Source organism: Pteropus vampyrus, unplaced genomic scaffold, assembly GCF_000151845.1.
Source record: "Pteropus vampyrus isolate Shadow unplaced genomic scaffold, Pvam_2.0 Scaffold2, whole genome shotgun sequence".
Classification (NCBI taxonomy): Eukaryota; Metazoa; Chordata; class Mammalia; order Chiroptera; family Pteropodidae; genus Pteropus; species Pteropus vampyrus.
Window position 1 is genome coordinate 3544726 of NW_011888783.1, and position 26657 is coordinate 3571382.

General features: G+C 31.1%; 1 protein-coding gene across 2 annotated transcripts in view; it reads right to left on the reverse strand.

Moving 5' to 3' along the window:
* GLS (glutaminase) overlaps window positions 1–26657 on the reverse strand; it is a 93557-nt gene that overhangs the window by 45851 nt on the left and 21049 nt on the right. For both annotated transcript variants that reach the window (XM_023528772.1, XM_011355947.2), the window contains exons 2-7: window positions 13280–13376; window positions 12786–12907; window positions 9311–9440; window positions 8614–8693; window positions 6319–6482; window positions 1719–1777 (exon numbers count right to left, since the gene is read on the reverse strand). In XM_023528772.1, coding sequence (XP_023384540.1) covers window positions 1719–1777; window positions 6319–6482; window positions 8614–8693; window positions 9311–9440; window positions 12786–12907; window positions 13280–13376 — 652 coding nt within the window. The remainder of the gene's footprint in view (window positions 1–1718; window positions 1778–6318; window positions 6483–8613; window positions 8694–9310; window positions 9441–12785; window positions 12908–13279; window positions 13377–26657) is intronic.

Consider the following 26657-nt stretch of genomic DNA (forward strand, 5'->3'; position numbering starts at 1 on the left):
TGGTATATTAAATCCATGAATCATTAAAATAAAGATGGTTTAACTGCATGCAGTTAAGGAAGGATTCTATTAATAATTTATATATGCCTTTTCTTGAAAATACTATTGGTGTGCCATGTTAATTTTTCTCCAGTGAAAGAGTTCTTAAACTGGGATCCATGGATCAAGCATCAAAGAATCTGTGAACTCCCAGAAGTTTATATAAAATCATATTATACTTGAACATTTTTTCTGGGAAGATCCAAAAAAAGTTCAGAACCATTCTAATGGTTTTTTCATCAAGCATTAACACGTACATTATATTATAACTTTCCTTATCTCTAATTTCAGTTACTTGTTCAAATCTAACAATTATTAATGAGACTTTTCTCTCATTGCAGTATTTATTGAATTTTATTTTAAGGGCCCACACTATAACCTTTAGGTAAGCTACCTAAAGGCAAAACTGTGCCCAGCACATATTCATACTGTAATTTTCTACAATAAACAAATAGTTTCTTTCACCTCAAACTGACAACTTTTCTCTTATGTAAAATAGTTATATAAAAAATGAACATTTGCATAGCTTATTAAAATTAGTTACATTAAAAAATAACACTTGGCTATAATATCTACTTAACTAGAGTTATAAGAATTAAGTGGGCCAATGCTTATGAAACATTTGCCCTAAAATAACTAAACATATATATTCTCAAGATAGTCTTCTACTTTAAAGGGCTATTCTCATGAAAATATAAAATTCATGAAAGAGAGGATTTCTAGTAAGCAAATCAGATGAATTTTTATTATTTGGGCCAAGAGCATAATTTATACTGAAACATTTTTGTGTAACCAGGATAGCCCACCCTCAGTAATGCATCTAATGAAGCCATGTAGTTACGTTTTTTTTTCAAGCTTGGAATAGATAGGCACAGATTTACTGAAGAAAGTATATAAATGTTCCAAACACAAATGAAATATTTTTAATATAACTGAAATTTACAATTAGAAATTAAAAATCTAAACAGTATCACACAATAGAACCATTTTCAAATACTTATTTCAAACAAAATTAGAGCTTCCAATTATTAAGGTAAACCAGACACTAAAAAAAAAAAAAAAAAAAAAATCAAAACATACAATGCAAACCAAAACATAAGAAAAATAATATAACAATAATTGGAATAAATCTTATTTATTTTAGTTATTATATGAAGTAAAACAAAACAAGTTCAAATGAAAATCATGATTATAGTTCATGAAAGTATACAGGACTTGAGAATATTCAAAGGTAAATGTACTTTGTCTTAACACAAAGTACCAGAACATTTGTTCCTACATATGTTGATGACAAACATTAAACAGTAAAATGCTATTAACTGTTTATATCTGTTCATTCTAGAAGAGCCAAAAGAAAGAGAAAGAAAAAAAAATATCAAAACTTTAAGAAGAAAAACTTCTGTGCCTATAATGTTCGGCAGAGACTTCTTTTTGAATTTTTACCATTTTCAGGTCAAGAATAACTGTTGAAATTTAAAATGAGTCATCTGTTTTTAATTTTGCCCTTGAAATTACATCATTTATGTTGATACAAATAAATATCCTAATTTTAAACCATAACATTAATTTTTTAACACCAAAAGAAAACTTTAAAACAGCTCTACATAAAGATTCCAAAATTCACCTTTATGCCTCATTTAAAAAATTTACTAGGTTAAAAGGAAATGTCAACATTTTACCTTTATTAATGAAGTCACAACAATTGCTCCAGCATTTACCATAGGATTGTGTGGCTTATCTACAAAATATGAAAGCAACAACATTATTTCAAATACCTGATATAATTTTCTGTGATAAGTACTTCCACGAACATATATTTATTTCTTTATGTAAGCCATTGCTACAGTTCTTTTTAAGAAATGAATGGGTATGGAGGAATGCATATATGTTACTTACATATCAAACCAGTAATACACTTCTCGGAAGCTGCTATAATCATACAGGCAAACAAAAAGTCATGTATAGAAAGACGGTACAAAGATTTATGTACAAAAAGGTTCATGTACAGCAAGGCAGTGAATAGTAGTGTAAGAAAACATCCAAATTGCCTACTTGTGCCATTTACTAGCTTTTGATCATGGGCAAGTAACTGAACTTCACTGTGTCTCAATATTCTCATCTGTAAACTACAAGTAATAATCTCAGCAAGTCATAATGCTTGAATAAATTAAAATACATGAAATGCTTAGAAAGTACCTAGCACATCCTTAAGCACTCAAATAATATTAAAAATCATTTTGGAAAAAGCATATCTAGTGTAAACACAATTTTAAATTTAATTTTTTTATGTTTATGTATATATGCATACATATGCAGAAAAAGAAAATATGAACACTAACAAGTGATACATAGAGTTATAAACGATTACAGGGGATTTAAATTGTATCCTCTATGCCTTCTATATTTTCTGACAATAAAGATGTATTTCTTATACAATTTTAAAAATTACTTATAATTTAAGTTCATACAAAATCCTACCTCTTCTAATTCTTATAATAAATAGAATTTCAAATCTCAGCATTTTCATTCATGACACAGCACAAAAGCCAAACAAAAACTCTTAGAGCACTGAAAACATTTATTTGAAAGCATAATTCCTAAATTTTCTGCTTGTGGTAGTAATTAAGTTCTTATCTAACTTGACAAATCTAGCAGAATTCATTGTTATTGCTACATTATTAGTATCCTTGAATTTCAAGCATGCTACCTTCTGTGAATTGAGCTTATGGCTAAACAACTCTGAGCTCAGGAAAACAGCCTGGCAGCTCTTCACATGGCCCAGTAATTCCACTCCCAAGTATATAACCAAGCGAAATAAAAATGTGTGCACACAAAAACTTGTACACAAATATTCACAAGTAACATTACTGATAACAGTCAAAAAGTGAAAAATCACCTAAATGTCCTATCAACCAATGAGTGCATAAACAAAATGGGGTATTATTATCCATATAATGGAAATATTATTCAGCAATTTTTAAAAAGTGAAGTACTGATACATGCTGCAACATGAAAGTACCTTAAAAACATTATTCTTAGTAAAACAGGCCAGTCATAAAAGACCAAATACTAAATAATTCCACTTATATGAAATGTCCAGAATCGGTAAATCTATACAGATAGAATGCAGATTACTAGTTGTTAGAGATAGAAAAGAAATGGGTACTGACTGCTAATAGGTGCAGGGTATCTTTTGGGGGTGATAAAAGTATTCTAAAATTGATTGTGGTGATGGCTACACAACTCTATGAATATACTAAAAGCTACTGAACTGTGTGCTTTAAATGGGTAAATTATATGATATGGGAATATCTCAATATAGTTGTTAATATTTAATTTTTAAAAAATCAATAAAGACAAAAAATTGGGTAACTGACAGTCTACCAGTTTTCCTTAATATAAGATCAACAACATGACTTAATAGCTATGCTTTAAACATTGTACATTTTGGGTTACACATGATAATGACTAGTTCCAAAAGTTAAAATAAAACAGCACAATCTGAGTATTACAGTAGCCAAGATTTTGCCTATTTCAAAAAAAAAATACTAAGAGAAGTTTGCTTTCTCTGAGATCACATGAATGTTTGGAAATACACCAGAGCTATTATAGCATAACACTAGCATTTACTGCAGTATAAACCTTCATCTACAACCTGTGACTATAAAAATCTACCTTTTTCCTGCTTTGCCATAAGTAGAGGGAGGAAGAATTAAAGGGTTTAATTTTGAATTTTTAATTTAAAAATATTTATGACAGCAGTAATAACACTTTAATTAATAAAGGCAACAATTTAAAGACAAATATTAGCTTAGTATAATAAAATGGATATGGGCCACATCTAAAATTTATGGGCATAACTAGAATGCCCCTAACTGGTTAATTTGAAGAAGTATTTTTTCTCACTCCAAGGCAATAAAACACAGAGAAAGTTCTTTCACATCATACCAGAAAAAAACTTTCAAACTGCTAATATGAACCTTAAATTTTGTTATTTCTATACAATTCAGTCCTATCTTCCTCATGTAATTCAGTTCCTTTTCTTTCTCAAATCTGCTACACATATAAACCAACATACACATTTTGGTTTCTGTCAATTACACACTTGTAATTAGGAGTATGCAATGCCTGAGTCATTTTTTCCATGTATTAGATGTATGTTAATTGTTTTCTGTATCCTTTAGTATTAGTTGCATAAGTTACTCTGAGAATCAAGGCCCACATACCCTCCATAGCTGTTAACAACATAGGGGAGAAGACTATAAAAAATATGTTAATTAACCTAATTTCTCCTATAAATTAGAAAAAGACTTCACTAGGATGTCCAAGCTTGACATCGCCAGCAAGTAACTTATTTCTTCATTTATGATAGAAACTATCAGCCAACTACCCACCATAGGACTAAACTTTGTATGCTGTAAAGCATTTTAAAACTACTGATATTAAAAGTAAGTACTATAATTTCTCTTATCTATTCATTATATTCATACTAATCTTATCACGATTTTATAAAGCTACAATATTTTTTTAAATTTTGTAATTCTAGATACATAGTTATACATGCACATATACAAAGTATAGTTTCACCATAAATCTACCTATAAATTGTTTTTTCCTGAGTCTAGTCTAAAACCAGATTCTAGAGCACAGAACTTATGCAGAACTCAGACAGGAATGGTATAGTGAAGCCTTCATTTTGCCATTACTTCAGGATTTCTGGTATTGGCTCAGGCTTGGAAAAAGTCAAAGAATATCAAGGCAAAAATCTCGTTAAATTTTATATTTTAGTTATTATAAACCAGTGCTAAATTCTCGAGTTCTTATCATGAATTTTTTCTTATAGACTATGGTGTCAATAAATCCTAATTTCTAAAATCACAAATGTACATGGCAAAAAATGTATTACTTATAAGGTTAAGTTCATTTATCCCAGACCCATTTTATTTATTTTTGTTTCTGAAATACTTCTTTACATTCAAATTTCTATATCTGTTAATTCTTTAAATACCTCTCTCAAAAACCAATCAATTCACCAGAAACACCTAGATTATTCTATTTTGCCTTATGTAGGAAAGTATTAACTCTTCTTGTAAAACATTTAATCTTGCTAGAACAAAAACATTAATTCTTTTCATATTAAGTCTTGAAGTCAGTGAATTTAATAAATAAGGTAACTTCTGCATGTAATGTCCTTATTGAAGTTGCTAGTTTGTGGTAATCTCCATAAAGTCAAATGTAGCATCAGGATAGAAAGATGATATGAAGTAAGAAAATATAATTGCTCTCGAAATAAATAGGGAAACATAAGAAAATACTAGTCTTATAATTTCATTAAAAAATACAATAATGACTATAAACTACATTTCGTTTTTTATCCAGAAGAATAAAGGCAACAATTTAAAGACAAATATTAGCTTAGTATAATAAGCTAATATTTGTTCATTTGTTTTGTTTTTTAGATTCCATGTATAAGTAAAATAAGAAGAAAAAATACAAATGTATATTTCTCCCAACCATTACTGCAACCACAGAATTCCTTCACTCTTGCTTTAAGTCTACCTTAACCCATCACACAATGAGGAATCTAGCATATGTCTAGAAGATTAAAAAATAGAAACCAATCCATGGATTGGTATTTAAATTCAAAACACCAACTACTATCAGATCAAAAGTACTACCTTTGTCTTCTCCTTTTCTTTTAGATTCCTGTAAAGTAGTAAGACTTGTCAGTTGTCCAACTATTTAATGCAAAATGTTTCTCTGAAATATTAAATCTAATAAAACAGAAATAGCAAAAACACTACCTCAACCAGGGCCACCATTAAACACTTATTATTATGAAAGTTTTCAAATATATACAAAATATAAAAGTAGAAAGAATAGAAACACCCATGTATCCATCATTTAGCTCCATAATTACCAACATATAGTAATAATCACACTCAGCACTCCCAGCTACATTCCACTGAATTATTTTAAAGCAAATTCCAGGCATTGCGATATGTACAAGATACTCCGCTATAGGTGGCTATAAAGTGAAAATCTTTACTTCCTGCCCCACTTCTTAACCCACTTTCCAGTGGTATGAGATGCCTATCATAACCATTTTAAGAAGCAGGCAATGAAACCATCTTTGTGAGTTTCGTAGAATTCCGTGAAAAATTAAAGTATGAATGTTTTTAAGTTCTTAAAAAAAAAAAAAAAGAAAAAATAACTACTTAGATTTACATAGGAAAGTAAGGTATTTCTTTTTCCAATGAATTTTTATGTAATTCTTACCATCTTCATTTAAAAACAGTTTGTTGAATCTTAATCCACTGGGCTCTTTCCCCACATATCGATGCACATATTCTGTTCCAAGATCATTAACAGCAATGGCATATTTCAAAGGTTTTACACAGGACTGAAGACAAAATGGAACTTTGGTATCTCCAATAGAATGCCTACGTAAAAGCAGATTTAAAAAATAATTAAGATCAACTGAAAAAAAGTAACTGAATAACTGGAGTTGTTATTTTTACATGTTAATTCTAATTTACAAAAGATTTCCCATAATTCAACCACAGGTTTACTTGGATATTAAAAAACAAATATAAGAATGTTTATTTTAAGAGGGACATGGCAAATAAAGGCAAAGGTTTAAGAGTACGCAAGTAATAGAACAATTCAAAATTAGATAAGTAATGTGAAAATTTTCATCTGAGGGAAAGAGGATATGATCCTTCTTACTCCTATCTATATTTAACCACATTAAAAGAACTAGCCCTTTTAGAAATTAGTCACTATATTTTTTTACTTATAGCTTTAATAATGGCTAAGCCATGGTTAATTTTTAAATAGAGCTCAATTTAGATTTAATACCATCCTCTGAGACCCTATCTACAAATGCCTCATGTTGGCAACTATATTTACACAATTTCAGCCCCATTAAAAGAAATGGCATCCAGTATTATAAACCTAATAGAGCAGGCACTAATGGCAGTCATTATCACCATATAAACAATAAAATGAAAGCTTCATGTTATCAGATGAGGATGCACATGAAGTAGAGAATAGGTTTCAAAATGGAAAAATGCTCACTGACTCCATTATAACTTAGCTTCACAAGGACAAAGATCTTTGTATTGCCAAAGTATCCCAGGTGCCCTGAACATTACCCCAATACATTACAGGCACACATTCGTTCAGAATGAAAATCATTCATAGTGAAACGGTTCTATTAATAACTGCCACTGGGCAAATAGGAGTTAACAGAGATGTCAGAGGGTCACCTCACTTCTAAGTATATTGTAGAAGATGACTACATATGTATACATAGCAAAGTATATTTTTCCTATAATGTGTGAATACTTTTCATTCACATTATAACTTGACAATCATTCTAAAACCTGACAAAAGCCTGTAATACTACCACCTTTGAGTTTAAAAACACATACGTTCTAGTCAAAGTCAACTTCTAAAATTCTCTACATAAGAAAATTAAACTAAAAGAATCATCTCTACACACAAAGAATGTTTGAGAAAAACAATGTGCAAGCAATACAGGATAGTAATTTCCTCCAAATATAAAAATGTCCAGTACATGAGAAATCATTTCTTCCAACAAAAATAGGAATATCACTCCCTACTGGAACGTGTTCCATAAGGATAAAGCCACATCTTATGTATTTGTGTCTTTTTACAGCACCCAATATTAAATTCAACACACAATCAGTGTTTAGTATATTTCACAGGCCCAGATGAGGCTAAAAGCCTGTCATCATGACTAGATGTTAACATAGTCCATTTAATATCTAGTTAAATACACTACTAGTTGCTGGTTTCGTTCTCTTCCAGTATTATACAAACTCTGAGACTCAGACTCCTTATCTTAAGAATGAATGGGCTAAATCATACTTTTTTTACTATAAATACTTGAGGATAATTAGTAAAAAATAAAAAGGTCAATTAGAAGGCACTTAGATCAAAATTTAACAAATGGCAGGAAAATCTTTAACTGGGACATTATTTTGAAAAATAAAACCTAAAAATTTAAGGCTAAATTACTTGTTTTAACAAAATTTAGGGTACGATTACACCTCTGATATAAATTTATTAAGCTATATACACACAGGAGATGTATACTTTATTTTATATGTTATATTTTAAAAAAATAAGTACCTTGTAAAAACCAAACCAAAACAAAACCCCAAAGACTACCTCTGAGCTAAGTCCTCAAATGAGTAAAAATATAATAGCTTTTTTAAATTGACAAAACCAAGTTACAACATGATAATAAATCTTTATGTCTGACCCACAGGATAATAAAAAGTCATTCTTGAAAAAATATTCTTGAACTTTATCCATTTTTCCAAGGGCCTCTCCTTAATTCATAGGTTTTTAAAATCAAATCATCTTTACAGCACCTTCACATCATTATCCTTTTTATAATTCTTCTAGATTTGTCAGTGGCTGCGCCTGCAGTATGAGCATTTCCCAAAGATCACTTTCATGGACTTCATGAAATCCTGCATGTTTTGCAACTTTTTACTTTACAAATGAGTGATAGTTTTCATGGATTTAAAATAAACTTACCTCTGTCCATCTACTGTACAAACAGATACACCCCATAAATCAGGGCTGAACTTGGCTAGTTGAGGAATATAATCTGCAACCTAATCAAAATATTAGAAAGAAATTAACAAATATAATATAGAAATACAATATTTTCTTCTACTATTTCCCTCAATTTAGCTTCCACCAATGAATAGTTATTTTATAGCACTCAGTTGCTTGGTAGTCTATCTTTACAACAATAATCATAAAAACTAAGGATTTAGAGAAACTAGGATTTACTTGTTTTAAAGGAAAGAAATAGAGAATTTCTTTAATCAGAGTCATACTGGTAGGGTTTCACTATCTAAAATCTTTCAATATAGAGAAGAAATAAAATAGCTCTTAGTATTATTTAGAGGATTTTTAAAACTGGAAACATTTTAATGCTCAAAAATATCTGTAAAAATTCACAATAAAGTTACTTTTTAATTTAAGATTTAAAAGCCATCACGATCATTTGAAAATCAAAAAGAATTCTTAGAGTTAGATTTCTTTTTAGCCAAAATAACAAATATTTAAAATATTTTAAAAGCACTTAATCCAATGGCTTCGTTTAACTTAAATCTCTTAATTAGCAAAACACTAGAAAACTACACAATTTTACTCTCTGTATCTCAAGGTGAGCTGAATTTATTAAGTAATTGGTTTAGAAAAATATTCACATTAAAAACATTACCTTTCCTCCAGACTGCTTTTTAGCACTTTCATATAATTCATCGATATGAGAGGTAAAAGACATAAAGTCAGGAATGACAAACTTTCTCCTAAAGGCTTGTGTCAACAAAACAATGTTGCTTTGAACACATCTGTGGAATGTGAGAAAAAAATAAGTAAAAAGACTGGGTGCCTTTCAAATACGAGTACTTGGAAATAACATTATTAATTAGGAGAATGTTTAAGTAATAACAAGAACCATCATTTCATACAACAAACTAAATTCTATAAATTATATTCTACATTATTTTCTTTCTTTCAAGCAGGCTTTCATGTAGTTGCTTGTAAGCTGTTGAAGAAGTTAAAGAAGTAAGTTAGATTGCCTAAAAATTGTATCACAGATTAAAATAAGACAGCATTCTACCAGATCAAGTATCAAGACCATCTCAAACAAATTTCTTAGCCTAGCCAAGTTGATAAGCATTCAGCATGACATTTTGTTAACAAAAATCAGACTTTAGTATGTCATAGTTGAGATCCTGTTTTATTTTTCCATTAAGTAACCTCAAATATCCCTTAGCTGCTATATAACTATTACTAGCATTTCACAAACATTTTGTATTTTAACATATTTTTCCTGAACTACATTTTGAAAAATCTGCATTTCTAAGCTAAAAAAAAATGGAGATAAAATCAACTTTTGATCTTAAATCACTGTATCTGTATCAAATCAAATCTACATCCTTATTTTTGAAAATAGTTATACATGAGAAAATATGAGGACTGCCAAACAAATTTAAATTATTAACTATTTAAAATTAATCAGCACTTTTAAAAGGAGGCTTTATAATCAAGAAAACTGTACAGGCAGTGAAACTGGGTTGATGTTTTTTTTTTTCCTATCAGAAGGTGGCTGGTAAACTGTGGTAACAGCCTTAACTGGTGAATTACTATGGCCAACAAAAGCAATCTTGCCACTTAGAAGAGTGTCTAATTGCACACTGATGAGCATTTCAAATAGTAAATGTTTTCCTTGGGAGTTATTTTAATACAGATGGCATGAATCTAGAAAATTAAAAGTCATATAAAATGAACTCTGAGGAGGAAGTGCTTACGCATTTCAGCAAGTCACATCTTATGCTTTGTTCAGTTTTTTCATCTGTAAACTGGGAGTAATAATTTTTCTTTACTTAAGTATTTATGATTAATAACTGCACTAATGCATGTATTTTATAAAATATCTCACATATAATTTTAAATTAGTAAAATAACTCTAAATTTTTTAAGAAAATTAAACAATATACAAATGCGAAGACAGCCATTCATTTTCCCCAAAAAAAGACCAAAAAATTATGATCATACATGAAAACAGTTCTAATAATAATATAGTTAAAAATGAATGAATATGGCATTCATTTTCAACACAAATTTTCTACTTCTATTAGTTTTAAGGATAATTAGCATTAAAAACAACTGACTATCTAGATAGGTTACAGGCAGTCTCCAACTTTCGGATAAATTATGCTCTAAACGGTATGGTTAGGACTCATTTTCCCATTAAAAAAAAAAGTCATACATAATAGACGTTTCTCAGATTATCCTCAAAGGCTAAATATATTAACCAGAAATATATTTTAGATAGAGTATCAACACATTGACTTCAACTAAATCTATCCACCTTAATAAGTTGTTTCTCTGGGTGAATGAATTCCATTGTAACATCTCCTTCCCACCTGCATGTAGCTGAGATAGTTTTATTTCTGTCAATATTAGAAAACTTATTTTGAAAACAGAAGAACTTCTCTGTAGCTATCACCTTTCCAGGTGACCTGAAAAGGTTATCACTCAGAGGTTTTAAATCACCTCATTCTAGGAATAGAAAGAGAGATCCTTATGCCTGTAGTCTTAAAAGACTTTTCCACTGCCTGCTCATATACACCATGAAGCATTTGTCAAGTTGGAAATGGCCTAGATTATAATCATCAATTTTTTAAGACTGGATTAGTGTTTAAAATAATGGTAGTTGTTATTTTTATATATTTATGAGTAGAAAATTTTATAATTTTTCCTGGAGTCATAATCAGTGTATTTAAATTACTTTTAATTTCATATTTAAACTCAACAACACATTTATAAAGCAGAAAACATTTAAACAGCACTAAAAAGGTGTGAAATACTATTTTCATTTAAAATTCCAAAGCAATTCCTTATACTTATTAGATCTACCTATCATTTCTTTGACATCATTCTCAGATATGCCAAAAAATAACTTCCATAATCAAGAGTGCTTTGCACAGATAGCTCATGAACACTAAAAATAAAATAATCCTTACAGCGAAGGTTCAGCTAACTAGAAATGACTTCCTTCCCTCCAAAAAGAAACAAGTTCTAAAGACTCTAAAATTCCTAACACCTATTCCAACATGGGTCTAAAATCTATATTTTATAAGGCTAGCTAACAGAATCAAGAACCTTGTGGTAAAAAGATAATCCAAAACTGTCAGCAGTGCTTCATAGCATGCCAGGAAGCTTTGGGACCTCAGTTAAATACTTATACCTTCAGATGACTTAAAACTCCAAGATATTTCCAGGAGATATCTAGAATAAATTACCCCCAAAAATAAAATAAAAAATATGTAAAAATACATAAATACATACATACATACATACATACAAATAAACTTTTAAGATAGATGCTGGAATTCTTTGGATCCATTTCTATCTAAGTCTATGGTCTGAAAAAAAGCCAATGTTTTATAGTAGTGTTTACAGTTTTATATTAGTTTTCAATTTATTAGTTTAAAATACCATTTACCTCTTTGGGATCCATTACAAACATGCTGTCCATTAAATCATTAAGTAATCAGACTAGTAGAAACACATTAATAAAGGTAAATAATAAACAGGTAAATACAGGAAAATAAAAATTATTCTCATTCAACAAAATCAAAGCATTAATCTCCAAAGTTGTCTTTCATTTTTTAAATATTTTGAGGAAAATAAAAATAGTTAAAAGCCTATATATTAATGTGTCTGAAGAGAGGAGAGAAGCAGACAATGGAAATATGTAAATCTAAGTACAGGATGAAGCCTTCTCATTTTATGATGTCATCTAAATCACCTTATAGGAAAGAAAAAGACCATGCTGAGAAAGCCTGCAAGACATTCAGATGAACTGGAGATCAATTTATGCCAGGACAGAACAGAGTGTGCTCTACTTAAACTGAATGTAATCTCCAGGTACTGTAAATTGGAAATGTCCATGGCTAGATATCTTTAGAGCAGTTTCAAAGAAAGTATATAACAGACCCAATGTATTATAGAAAGTTAATGTGCACCAAGTTCTTCAAACAATTGTTTATAAACTCCACCCCCTCCCCCCACCTTTTTTTTCAGTTACACAGGAAGCACTGGCCTTCAAAGACGCAATTTTCTTTTAAAAGAAAAATCACCACATAGCATAGCAATCACCATAAATGTTTGGCAGAAATTTTTACTTTTTAAAAAGATCTTTGTCTAGCATGACACCATCTGATGTTGTTTGAAGAGTTAATCTTAACATATCCATACACTCTTTCAACCTGGGATCAGACGTTCGCAATCCTGTAGATTTGAGTGCCTGTTTTTAAAAAAATAAGAGTTTGTAAATATATAGTGCAAATAATGTATATGTTTATTCTAACTACAAAAGTTTTTTTTTTTTTTTTTTCCTGTACATAAACACTTCTACCCAGGACCTGAATATGTATATGGCATTTTAGTGTCACTATTACCCACTTTCTGGACAAGTTTCTCATTCTTTCTTTCATTTTCTTTCACTGATTACCTTGAAATAAGCATGATGAAAATTTAAAAACATAGTAAGAGAAATAGTGTCAGTCAGAATCTACATATCAAATGACCTTTAAGACTACATTTCAATATTATTGTATTACTGATTCAGTATTACTGATTTTTAAAAAGTTTAACATAGAACAATATAAAAACTTACTGTAATAAATTTATGAACGGGTATTTTCTCTTGTCCTTCTGCAATTGTATAGAACAGCAAATCTTCCAAACTAGGTAATAGACCCTGTTTTATTTTACTAAAGGGGGAAAAAGATGACAAAATTAATCCTTGTGTGAACATTCTAATGAATTTTAGCTACATCCATTATGAAATAATCATTGAACCAGACTACAGCTGAACTGATCTATTCATCAAAACTACTGTCACATTAAATGCTCATTTACCAATCAAGCCAGTGTTACTGAAACCACACTGAAAAACAAGTAAAGATTCATTAATAGATATTTTTTAATCCCAGGTCTTGAAATCTTGATTACTATTTCTAGTTGTGCTAATGCCTAGCTAGCTATCTGTTATGGTGGTAGCTTCCTGTACAGCCTAACACACTCACTCAATAATTAAAGAGCTCAGCAAATGTTCAGGTAACAGTCAACACATATTTTTTTTAATATGATGACTATATTTATGTATTATTCAAATAATTAAACTGATAATAAAATATGAGGGAGGAAGCAATTAAGTACCAGACAGTAAAGGTTAGCACACAAGTTTTGAATCCTGGCTATAATACTAAACTGAGTCACTTTGTGTAAATTAACCTGTGATTCAGTTTCCTCACCTGAATAATAATGCCTACCTCACAGGGTTATTGTGAGGATCAGGTGATTTGATACAGTCAATGCCTTTAGATTAGAACACTGCCTGGCAGAGAGTAAGTAGCCAACTCACGGTAGCTGTAGTTATTATTTCTAAAGTGATCTAGGCTTACACATACAGATCAAATGCTATAAATCATAAAGATTGTTAGAATAAAAATTTTACCATAAAAAAATACATTAAAATCTTAATTAACTAATAACCTTGTATAGTAAGATGCTATAATTAACCAAACTTTTAAACAAGAAAGGATATTTTCCTATCCATTGAAAAGCTTTCAAGTAAACAAACTACAATAAACTTATTAAATGTTTTTTTGGGGGCTCTGAAATGGAAATTAACAGATTACATTATTCTGTACATTAATTATTGTTGTAAGCATTACAATGATGTTATAAGAATTACAGATTTAAGGCAGATGACTCTCTTCCCTACTAATAATCATCACTATTAAAATAGCAGAGGGAAATATATATCTGTGCACATGTGTATACATTTGTGTGTATGTATAAAATATTCTGGAAAAAAACATTACCTGTGCTTCAAGAAAGCAAGAGAGAAAATTACAGAGGAGGGAGGGACTATTTGTTTTCTTAAATTCAGACCTTATTATCAATTTGGACTAGCCAGAGGTATAACGGCAACTTTCAAAAGAAAACCGTGTAATTAATTATTTAGTAAAATAAACTGTCACACAACATAAGGCTGTTTAAAATTGTGTTTTTATACTGTTAAAAGTAGCTTTTCTAACTGTCCAAATAGTTCCTGGATTACCCAGATTACATAATAGTTCCAAACTTTAGAAAGACCACATGGATTTAGTTATTTCCTAATATAATTACTCCCCTCACTATTAGTGGTCTCTAATTCTATCTTAAAAGACAATAGAATATACACTTGGTTCACAGAGCATATATATATAAGCAAATATAAAATTTCTCCTAAAAATATTAATGTTGGTATTAATATACTTTATACACGTATTCAAAGTTATTACCAACTATTAAAGTCAGCCTTAAAATACATGAATTTCATGCCCATGTTTTGTAAAAACTAACACATAGAATTATAATTTAATGACATATCCTGGACCTATAATTATTCCCTGAAATAATTTTGACTCTTAGAGAACTTTTAAAAATGTATTTGGGATATTTTTAAAATAAAAGTAAAAACTGATCAATCACTTATGTTCTAAATACTCAAGTGTTTTACATACATTCTACTTTAATCCCTCCAATGAACTTAAACAGAAGGTACTATTATTATCCAAAATATAGTATGGTTCTGGTACACACTAGAAACTCAATAAATTTATTATTTGTTGAAAAGATGAATGACACTATACTTATTTCACAGATCAAGAAAACAGAGTCTCAGACAGATGAAACTTCCCAAAACTGCACTGTGGCAGATACAGATTTAGAACCCCCGTTTCTCTGAATACAGAATCTAAACCATTTATCCCTACAGTATACTTACTGGCTCTTACTAGCTAGCTATTACTGATACAAGGCACAATTTTTCTTGCTCTTACCCTGATCTAAAACTATTAGTGTTCAACAATACTAATGACTTAATATTTAAAGAAAAATTGAGCCAGCTGTCAAAAAAATAAATAAAATCAGTTGAAATAACATACCAATTATTTACAGAAAATGGTTTGTCAGATACACTTCAGATAGTGGTAGTTTATCACTTTTAAAAACTGCAGAATAAGCTTTCTATGTATTTATTACACCAGTAAATGGTATTTGCTTTGCCTAAAAGCTATGTAAATAACATAAAATATGTATACACTTCTTTAGCTTATGGTACATAGTGCAAAAGAATTAAAGGGATGTAATTGCCACAGCTAGCTAAAAGGTAATTATTTACTAGCTTTTGGATAAGAAACTAATTTTTATCCATAGGAGAGAGATTTAAGTCATCTCTAAAAATATGCTCACAAAATAAAGGGTCAAAATTGATTTAAAAAAAAAAAGATAAAAGAAAGTACTACTATCTTAACATTTAAAATCTCAGGCTGATCAGAGAATAAGTTAGCTTCAATAGTCTGGTGAACAAAAAAACACAAGATTCTCCCCAAACTTTCAAACAGGTAGAAATTACTCCAGAGAACTTTCTTGATATTAGCCCCTTTATTCTCCCCAAACTGATTATGGCTTTGTGGCAACACTTCACAATAACGTATTCTCTATTAAAATTCAAAAGCTAAAACCTTAGTTTTCAATAACGACACATTAATTAGAAAATCCTTGAGAATTATTTAAGTTTTAATGACAAAAAAATAGATTATAGCAAGCTTTCAAACTGTAACATCAACAATTATTAACAAACTTTAGTGAGCTCTCCAGATTCCCTACAGAAAAATATAAAATGGTTATGACACTCAGCAACTAAAATAGGATATACATAGATTAACAAGTCCAAAGAAAAATCTGTTTCATACCTTTTTATTCCTTTCATTCTCCCTCATTTCCTTTCTAATTTCTGCTTTTAAAGTCCTTTCATTATCATTTTGTTCCTTCTTTTACCTATTCCTTCCCCTACTTTATAGTCAAAAAACATCTGCCTAAAAAATAGAAATGATTTCTTTAAAAAAATTTTTTTTAAATCCCATGTATCTAACTGCTATCTATAACCCGTACAACATTGTTAGTTGCTGCTTATAATCTACAAGGGGAATAGAACATGTACTTAATGAGAAATTACAGGAACTATAGAATCCAGTCAGTGAAAAATTACTTTACTGTGGACTAATAAAGTAAAGCTTTTTTAGAATAGATGGAATTTGAGCTAGACTTGAAAGATGGGTAGGAGCTGGAAACATGGCAACAAAAGGGGATTTGGGGCAAAGGGAATATAACAGCCAAAGTGAAGGTAAGCATTCAATGGATGTTTATAAAGAACAGCAAACAACTAGAACACAAGATACATGAATTAAGGTGCCTATTTCTACCCATGAGGTATTAAAATATCTAATTTAATTTTCAGGGTTGAGAGAATCTAAATAAGTCAACCAAAAAATGAGGAAACCACACCCTAAAAAATTTACATATGGAGTTTAATTCAGAGCCAATTTCAGTAACATGAAAAGCACTATCTTTGTTTACTCATCAACCAGTTTCCCAATACCAAAGGACAATTAAAGCTCCTCAGTCTGGTACTGTTCTCTGTAACTTGGCTTTGTACTATCTATTCTTAACAACTTATAATTCACCAAAGTAATTGACTAGACTCACTGACTTACTTGGAAGTAAATCCTGCTAGTTCATCTTTGTTACCAAATATGCCTTCAGCTTATAAACTTCCTCTTCCTATACCTTTAAGGTATTAAGGATCATTCCAATCATTTTGGAGGGCTTTCCCCAATCAGATTCGCTATACTCTTTTTAGCATGCACTGGATGCATCGCTTAAAGTTTTGTACTTCTCTCACATAGCCTATGATGTGCTAAGCATTGCAGATATAAGGATGAATAAAGGAAGGTTGCTGTCTAGGAGAGCCAAGACTACAGCAATGTAGCAAGTACTATGACAGAAAAGTAAGAAAATTATCAAGTACAAATAAAGCATTCGATTTTGCCTTGATGAGTGGAGGAAATCTAGAAAGTTTATTATTTATCATTAGGAGCAATACTGCAAACTTGCCCTCATCAGTTCAAAATTTTATAAATTAAAAACTCCACTATTAAATGAAAGAAGAAAAATGAAAAGCAAGTTTTATTAAGAACTGCAAAATAAAAGGATAAAAACTGAAATGAACTATACTGCCTTATTTTGTTAAATAACCTTTGATACTACCTGACCTCTCCAAACTATAAACCTTCAAGGCTTACGGTAGCATCAGATCATCAAAAAAAATTTTTCCAAGTTAAAAAGAGACCCACTAACAGAATACAAAATAATGCTTTGGTGTTTTAGGTCCTCATTTAAAAAGATGATCTTTAAAAGATTTGAGTCATTTCTAAATCAGTTTATCAATTTGAATTTAGAGTGATCTCACTGATAGTGTCCATCAACACCATCAAATAACAGACTAAATTCATGAAGTTGAAAGCTGAATTGAAGATGGCTGACTATATAACATTATAAGTCTGAAAAAGTGACAAATTCTGCTTATTCTCCGAGACACTTGGCCCCGTGGCTAATTGTTGGTAAAATTTAAAAAGAGAAATCGTTCATCTTTTAAAACTTTACTGTTTAAAAAAAAAAAAAGACCTTCTCTTGTTTTATCTTAAAATTCTAAGTGGTAAAGCAAGGTGGGTAAACTATTCCCAGTTTACAGGTCAGGACAGAATCAAAGTCAAGCAGCATGACCAATGTCATACAACTCTTAAGTTGCCCAAAAAGAATTAGTCCAAGAAAGCTTGGTTCCTAGTCCTATATTCTTCCTGTTATGTGTGAATGAAAAAAGGGCCACATACTAACCCTGACAAATTCAAGGTAGGCCCACATGGTGATGCCATACAAACAAAAAGACCAAGAATAATCAAGTAACCCATGGGTGGTCTGAACATAAAAATGTCTAACTAAAAGCAGGTCATGGTGGGTAGTTATGGCTGAGGTCTGTAGCTTCCTTGACAAAGGTCGATCTTTGAAACTGTCTATTGTCCTGGTGCATTTAAGGCACAATGACCAGCACCAGAACACTAGACCACATTGTTATCTTGTTGCCCACGTACCTTCTATGTGTACTAGAAATGTTAACCATCCTGTACCCATCGATGTAAAAGAAGTATGTGTCTCTCCATTTTGCTTTTTATCCAATCTGAAATTGCCCCACTGCTTTCTCCTGCTTCCCTAATCTACCACCAATGAATTTTATGTAACCCTCCCTACATAATTTCTTTACAATCTCCTTTGATTCTAATGTATAAAATAAGCTGCGAAACTGCCAATCGCTGGAGCATTTTCTCAATCTGCTGAGATTTTGCTTCCCAACAATTGTCAGTTTGGCTCAAATAAACTTTCATAAGACTTTTCTTAGGTTGGAAGTTCTTTCATCAACATATGCCACACCAACTGTGCTCAGTTGTTAGCCCTCCATTTTAGAAGGAATAACTGGAGCTTGTTCAGAACAACAAAAAACAAGACTCCTTACATAATGAAGAATATCTAACCAAAATGCTAATAATTACTTATGTTATGACTAAATTTTTGTTCTGCCTTGTTAAAATACATCCTATACAAAGTAAGGATGAGATTACATTATATTAGGGCTGCTGTTCTGACTGGACTTTATTGAAATTTATTCAGGAGAGCCACAGTAAGAAGCACAAAAGCCAGCTTTCAGTGAGGAAGTGGCTAGGCATATCAGTTAATGGCAATTTGTTCAACTGTAAAGGTTTAGAAGTCTAACCTAGGGGAGCAATCTACCTTTCTCTGATGGGATGATAAGGATATGGCAGATCACATCCCTAATGCCCAACTCTGTTAGTCCTTCCAACCACATATTCTTTCAGTCAAGTATCTTTTAATAAACCATTCTAGTTGTAAAAATAGATATTATGTGAATTATGTCCCTTCAACCCCTTTAATGCTAGAGATGATTTTTTCAAACTAACTAAAATATATAAGTAGAAATTAATGAAAGGCAAACTTCGGCTACTCATAAAACAAAACAGCTCTGAAAATGGAATGGGGTGCCTTTTAAGGGAGTGAACTCTCTTGTCAAGGAAGTATTCAAGCAGAGATGAAGAACAACCTATAGGGACTATAACAGAAGTAAAAAAGACATCAGCTGGGGAGATGGGTTTTTAAGGTCTCTTCCGATCTTGAACCTAAAAAAGTAATCGATTCAACACAGTATTTTATTATCCTAACATTAAATGAAAACAAAACAAAACATTCTAATGTTGTATGAACTTGGTTAGGTCATTTAATATCTGTGGCCAGTTTATAAAATATGTAAAATGAGGTGGAATTAAATGTCTTCATTGTCATTTCCAACTGTAATTCTGTTTTTGAGTTGATAAAAATAGATGACCTCCTAAATTCCTGTACTAAAGAACATAAATTTTACTGACTCAGGATCTATGTACACATAAAGGACCCATGTACACACATTTTACACATAAAGCTCAATTATCTGAGTTCTTTTAAAAACTAAGGAGAACACTTAATGCCACTGAACTGTACACTTAAAAATGGTTAAAACAGTAAATTTTGTTATATGTATTTTACCATTTTTTTATTTAAAAAGCTAAGGGGAATTAGGTACAGAAGGTGAGAGTTAGGGAAAATAGCTACAGTAGAGAAATGAAAGACAGGAACACATGTAGCAACTGATACAAGATAAAAAATCCAGGAAAGAACAAATTCATTCACAGCAGAACCAATCAGAGTATGAAAGAATACTTTATACAACTAAATACAGTTTAGTGCAGGGATCACTAACAGCAAACTATAGCAAGGAGACACCTGTTTTATAAATAAAGTTTTATTACAAAACAGCCATGGCATATTCATTTACCTATTGTCTATGGCTGCTCTGCTACAACAGCCGATTTGAAAAGTTTTAACAGAGACCAGACAGCCTGAGAAGCCAAGAATATGTATGTACTATTTGGCCCTTCAGAGGAAGCTTGCCACCACCACTTGCCTGAGAGCATCACTGTATTTTAGCACAGTATAGTAATGCGACCTCATAGTAAACATTAAGTCGAACAAGAAATGTTAAACTCTATTCATTATAATATTTTAATATAGCAGGAAAATGTGCAACATTTTTAAGGAAGCTTCCACCAAGAATAGTTTAGAAATAAAACAATGTTTGATGTCTGAGGCTAACAGTGAATACAACTGGATGATGATGATACACAGGAGCCATTCATAATATTTTTTTTTTTTTTTGGAATTTTTTAAAATGTAAATGGTGCTTACTATTATACATCCCGGAAACAGGATATTAGAATAGCAGACTAGGACAACATAGTAGAGATTTACAAGTTTAAAACTTAACAGATGTGGTTCTTCTGATTACAGCGATTATATATACTTATGGGAAATCTTAAAAGTTGCTATAAGGAGACAGGAAAAGCAATGTCCATTCACACAGACCACAGCTATTAATATTACTTTGGCTTATTTCCCTTTATTACTTTTTTAAAGCATTTTTTTCAAAGCTTAAGATGACTTGAGATATCATACCACAAAAAAATTTGTATTCTAACTTTTGGCTTAAGATTATATTTTCTAATATCCCTAAAAATTATCTGTATATATTTTAAATAACTGAATAGACTCTCATATGTATGTACTATAATTGATTTAACCATTTCACTAATGTTAAACACAAGTTTTCCTCACTTTTCTCTAATATGCATAATACTGTGCTAAAAATATTAGTGAATAAATCTTTCTAGACCTGTTTATTTTGTTAGCCTAGATTCCTAAAAAGGTAGGAATATATTTAAAGTTCTTCATATGGTTTAAAAACTGTTCTTCAGAAAGTCTGTACTTTTTAAATAACTCTCACCAAGAATCTAAGGAAGTACCTACGTCATTTAAAATAGCCTCATTAATATAACAATTTAAAAATCTTTAGAAGCCTGCACGAGAAATTAGTAAGCAAAAAAATATGTATTTCTAAATCCTGAAAGTTATTAACTTTTTGTTCATTAGGCAATATCAATAGTTCTATGCTTTAAAATCAGTGCTTTCACTATAAATATTCCTTTAGTGAGCAAATAATGTCACATACCAATCAGAGAATATTTCCCAAAGACACATAACCATTTTTCTTCTACTACATTGTAGGTGGTCAGAAAAAAACACCAAATGCAGTAATCAGTCTTGTGCACTGTGTTTCATAACCAAAGCAATTTTATCCCTGAGTAGGTTCCAGGATAAAATCATAGTAACAGAGTCTGTACCTGAAAGCTATTTATAACACTTAGAAATATCATTAGTAACTATTTTTATAAATATATACGTTCACTAGGCTTTCTTAAGCATTCCTCCTAATAGCAAATGACTTAAAAGGTAAAAAAGCACCCACAGGCAACTCCTTGATTTATAAAGGGTTTAAGATTGGGCTCTTAAAAGGATGCAAATCCTACAATTAGACTTTCAGTTTCTACAGCCATAACTTTTCTTTACCTCAATACCACAAGAAGGAAGTACTACAGCTTTTTACTGATTTCAAATAATTTTTTAAAACTCAAATAAACCCACAAATATCTTCAACAAACTTCTCAAGGTGACATTTATCTTTTTCAAACTGAAATAGTGCCTCCATTTATGTTTCCCTTCATACTGCCTCACGAAAAAGACTGAATTCTATTTGGTAGTCATATCTTGAATTAGTTGATTTTGAAGTAGACAAACTTCTTTGAAAAACAGTTAAGACTGGAAATAAGCAGCTAAAACTCAAGAAGACAAAACTTCAGGATCTAATTCATGCTCTTTCAGTGAACTAAGTAGCATGCAGTCTGTTAATTATAAATTATGAAGATTATCAATGGCTAAATAGACATGTGATTTAATGTACACATAAGGCATAAAATTTTATAATGCTACTAAAACAAAACTAAACTCATTAGAAAACCAAAAAAAAATTTTAATATTGAGGAAATCACAAATAAAATGACTGAAGGATTCATTGAGAAGCCACTCCCAAATTAACTATGCTTTCAATCTTGATTTTAAGTGAATTGAAAATATGTTCACTTTTACAAATTAAAAGCAAATGCATTATTAAAGGATCATAACACAATTCGTCACCTATTTCAGAGGTTTTATCTTTTGATTCCAAAATACATTATCTATATCTGCAAAATACTCACAACTATATTATCAGTACTGTTCTATAGACCTAATTCAATATTTGCTGAAATGTGTAACTTTTAATCTTATTTTGAAATTCAATTTAATCTTATTTTGAAATTCAATTCTCACAGCATAGTATGTAATGATTCTTTGCCCTTAGCTTCCCATTTATTAAGAATAAATATGAACTTCCAAAACAAAGTCATAGTATCTAAAGCTAGATGAAATCATTTTTGCTTGTACTTTCACTCTTAACAGTATTTTTAATTATGCTTCTTTAATTAAAAATACATTTTTAAAATGCCATGACTTTGTGTTGATGAGCAAACGCACAATTAGTGCATCATGAGCATGCAGTTTTTAACTGAAACTACCAAGCTGCCCTCCAATATAGCTGAACTAATTTATACTTCCACCAGCAATATGAGTTCCCATTTCCCATACCCTTTGCATCACTTGATTTAACTTAACTGGCAACCTGATAAGAGGGAAAATGATCTCATTGTTGTTTTAATGGAATACTTTCAATATTGTACCCTGTATGAAATATCCACTTTCTAAAAGACATATATGTATTGATATTTTCCCAGCCTTGTCCTTCTCTATTATATCTCTTTATCTTTCTAATAATAAAATGCTCAAACAAAAAGTTTGTTAAAAATGCCCTGTCATCCCCATCTGCCAACTCTTCCCAAGGACCCTAGAATATACACTTCTGGGCTTTACAGAAATGAAGCATGTCATGCTTGACAGAGAAGAGACATGGTGATAAAAATGGCCATGGTGGGCAAGCAGTGCCATAAAGGTTAATCAAGAATCTTAAATACTACAGCACGGTTTGTGACTTTAATATAATATTCATTCCAGTCCATACAGGTTTTCTGGAAGAACAGTGATATTATGAGATTAAAATTCTATTATTAATTTCAAAACATTATTCAAAATAAACTGAAATCAGACAACATAATGGATATTGGGAAACATTTTAAATTTGAAGTCATCAGATACATGGAGCTAAATGTGAGGACAGAGCTGGATGAAAGATGAAATACTACCTACACAAAAGTAAGAGTCAAAGCTGAGAGAAGGGATATGCTGTTGAGTAGGCAGACAAGTAAAAAAGAAACAAAGGCCTCAGCCTCATGGTTTACTCAGTAAGCAAACCCAAAAGGAGTCAGGAAAGCACAGAGAACAACTTCAAAAATGAAGAGACAACAAAGTGGGTTTCAAAATAATAGAATGACTATAACAAAATGAAATAAGAGCGCTACATGGAAAACTGATCATTACATTTTTTCCATAAAATATTTAAGATAATAGTAAAATCTTAGGCTAAACCAGGAATCTAAACCAGAAATGAAGTTGGTTGAAGGAAATGTATAGCCTAACATGACTGGTTCAAAGAGTTTGACTATGGAAAAAAGATAAAGTAGGTAACTTGTTCATATCCCACCTCCTTCCAGAACATGATACAGTACAGTTAATAAAATATTAAGTTAGACCAAGGAAAGGAGGAAAAGTAAATATCCCAGCCATGTGAACTAATAAAATTGCTAGTTATATATTAAAAATTCGCTCCGAGCTTACTGGTAAGCAGGGCAAAAAGGTACATAATACAAATTGCATAGTTTCATATAAGTACAACAATTTCTCAACAGAAATTTTTTCTGGAAACTAAAAAAATTAAAAGAAATTTCTCATGTGAACCTAAAGTATAAAGGCCAATATCCATGTCAGCTTTTAGAATAAACAAAGCAATTTTATCCCTATTTAATAGTTATGTTGTATTTAACACATGCCAAATATTGTTCTAAGCCCTTTATGAAATGTTAACTCATTTTTCACCTGGCTATTTCTTTTAATAATCCTCTATAAAACCTGGCAGAATCTGGAGTGAGTGCTGGCACTCCAGGTGGCTTGCTGATTGAGGGATGACCTATGCTTTGGAAGCTGAGCATTAGAAAGGATAACAGGATCAACTGGAAGCTTACCTCCCAAAATAAGAGAAATGTTTATCACATAAAGGCAAAATGGAAGGAGTCAAAGGAGGAAAGCTACATTTGGAAACCACATTATTCAGAAAATAGAATCTTAAACCAGATTTTAAAAATGTTTTCACAATCTTGAAGTCAGTACTCGGAGACAGCTGGGATTCACTCTTGAAATCCTTGATTGAAAGTGCTCAGGATTATACAGGTATACTTCATTTTATTGCACTTCATTTACTTCACAAGTGTTGAGTTTTTTTTACAAACTGAAGGCAAGACCCTCCACCAGCAGAAAGATTATAACTCACTTTTTAATTACAATACTGACATTATGGTGGTATGAAACGGAACCCACATCTGCCTATGTCTGTACTTGGATTGTTCCTGAACCAGTCTAGCTATTACTCCAAACTTTGGTGGCAAAAAAAATAAACTCCTTTGAACTAAGGTAAACAAGGTTATCAAACTGGCCAAACTCCCAGGGAATCGGAGCAAATATTCTTGAAGGATTCTCTGCCTAGAATGATTTTCTTTGTGGGCTGGGGGAGACAGAACTGGCTATTTTTTATGTAGGGCTGTCAATAAGTATTAGCCAAAACAGTATTTCAAAGTTATTGCTAAGAGATGACTTATTTTAGAAGGCAACGAAGGTCGAAGCTTCTGGAAAACATGTACATTACAAAAGGAGATCAGCTTCCCATCTGACGAGGGAAAAAAAGAGGGACATTGAAAAGACAGACCGGAATACATTTTTAACAGAAACCAGTTCCCATTCTATAGCTTTTAAGGACAATTTTTAAATGCTAGTAATTGCATTTTGCAATTCCATAACTCTGGGCACAAGTATTTAAACTAGTCACTTGCCTGATAAACCAGATGATAAGGTAAGAGTACCAAATGAGGTTAAGCATACACATTCTAGTCCCTAAAAAACATTAGAGAAGAAATTTAACAAAAGTCTAGCTTTTTAGAACCTGAAGAGGTTTGAATTATCCAACTGAAGATGTTAAATGACCTGCCCAGGCTAAATTATCACACAATTCCACAAATTTTATGGCACTAAATCATCACACAATTCCACAAATTTTGCCCATCACCAAGTGATTTTTTAAAAATAACATTTTTTGTTTAATATAAATGTTACATAAATATCTAACCACTGGCTGTATACTTGAAATTAGTAATAAAATAAAATGCTAAAAAAAGAACCAAATTCAAGAAAGTAATTTTAAAAATAACATTTTTTCAGTCTGGGAAACGATGTTAGCTTGGAATGTTTTCAAAAGGTGCCAACTTCAATTACAGGAAACATTTAGCAGATGAGAGTGAAAGTATAAGAATTATGCTCTGAGTTTGACTTAAGGTACTCTGGGGCTGGAGATAGTAACATAAATGAAAGAGAGGCAGTAAAGGTCATGTAATGTTAGTACAATGCCAGAAAAATAGTAGGATATAAAGAAAGCAGACAGGTAAACTTGTACCCACACTGGGAAAACAAAGTTTGTGTCCATTTATATAATACAAGACAAAACAGCCAGGAAACTGCTTCGCATATTGTGTACGAAAAACCAATTCTGTTTTAAGACTAAACTGCTATGTGGTATAGACGAATTAACATTCCATCACAATTTAAGTATTCAACTCGAACTTTTAAGTTAGTGTTTTATCTGTCACCACATTTCACCTTGGCTATACTTTTATTTTCAAAAACTCGCCCATCTCAAGCAAGACATTAGATAGGCCACAGCCAGTCCCCAGTGCAAACAGGTGGTCTGACTGAGTGCCCCATCTTCTGGGCCATGTGACCCTTTTCCTCCTTATCTCGTTTCAGAAACATCATTTCCGGTGCCCCAGATGGCTATACACACGCCTGAAGGAGCCACTCCAGAAATATTAGGAATACTCTGCCACGTTAAGCTTCCAAAGATAAGTGGCAGA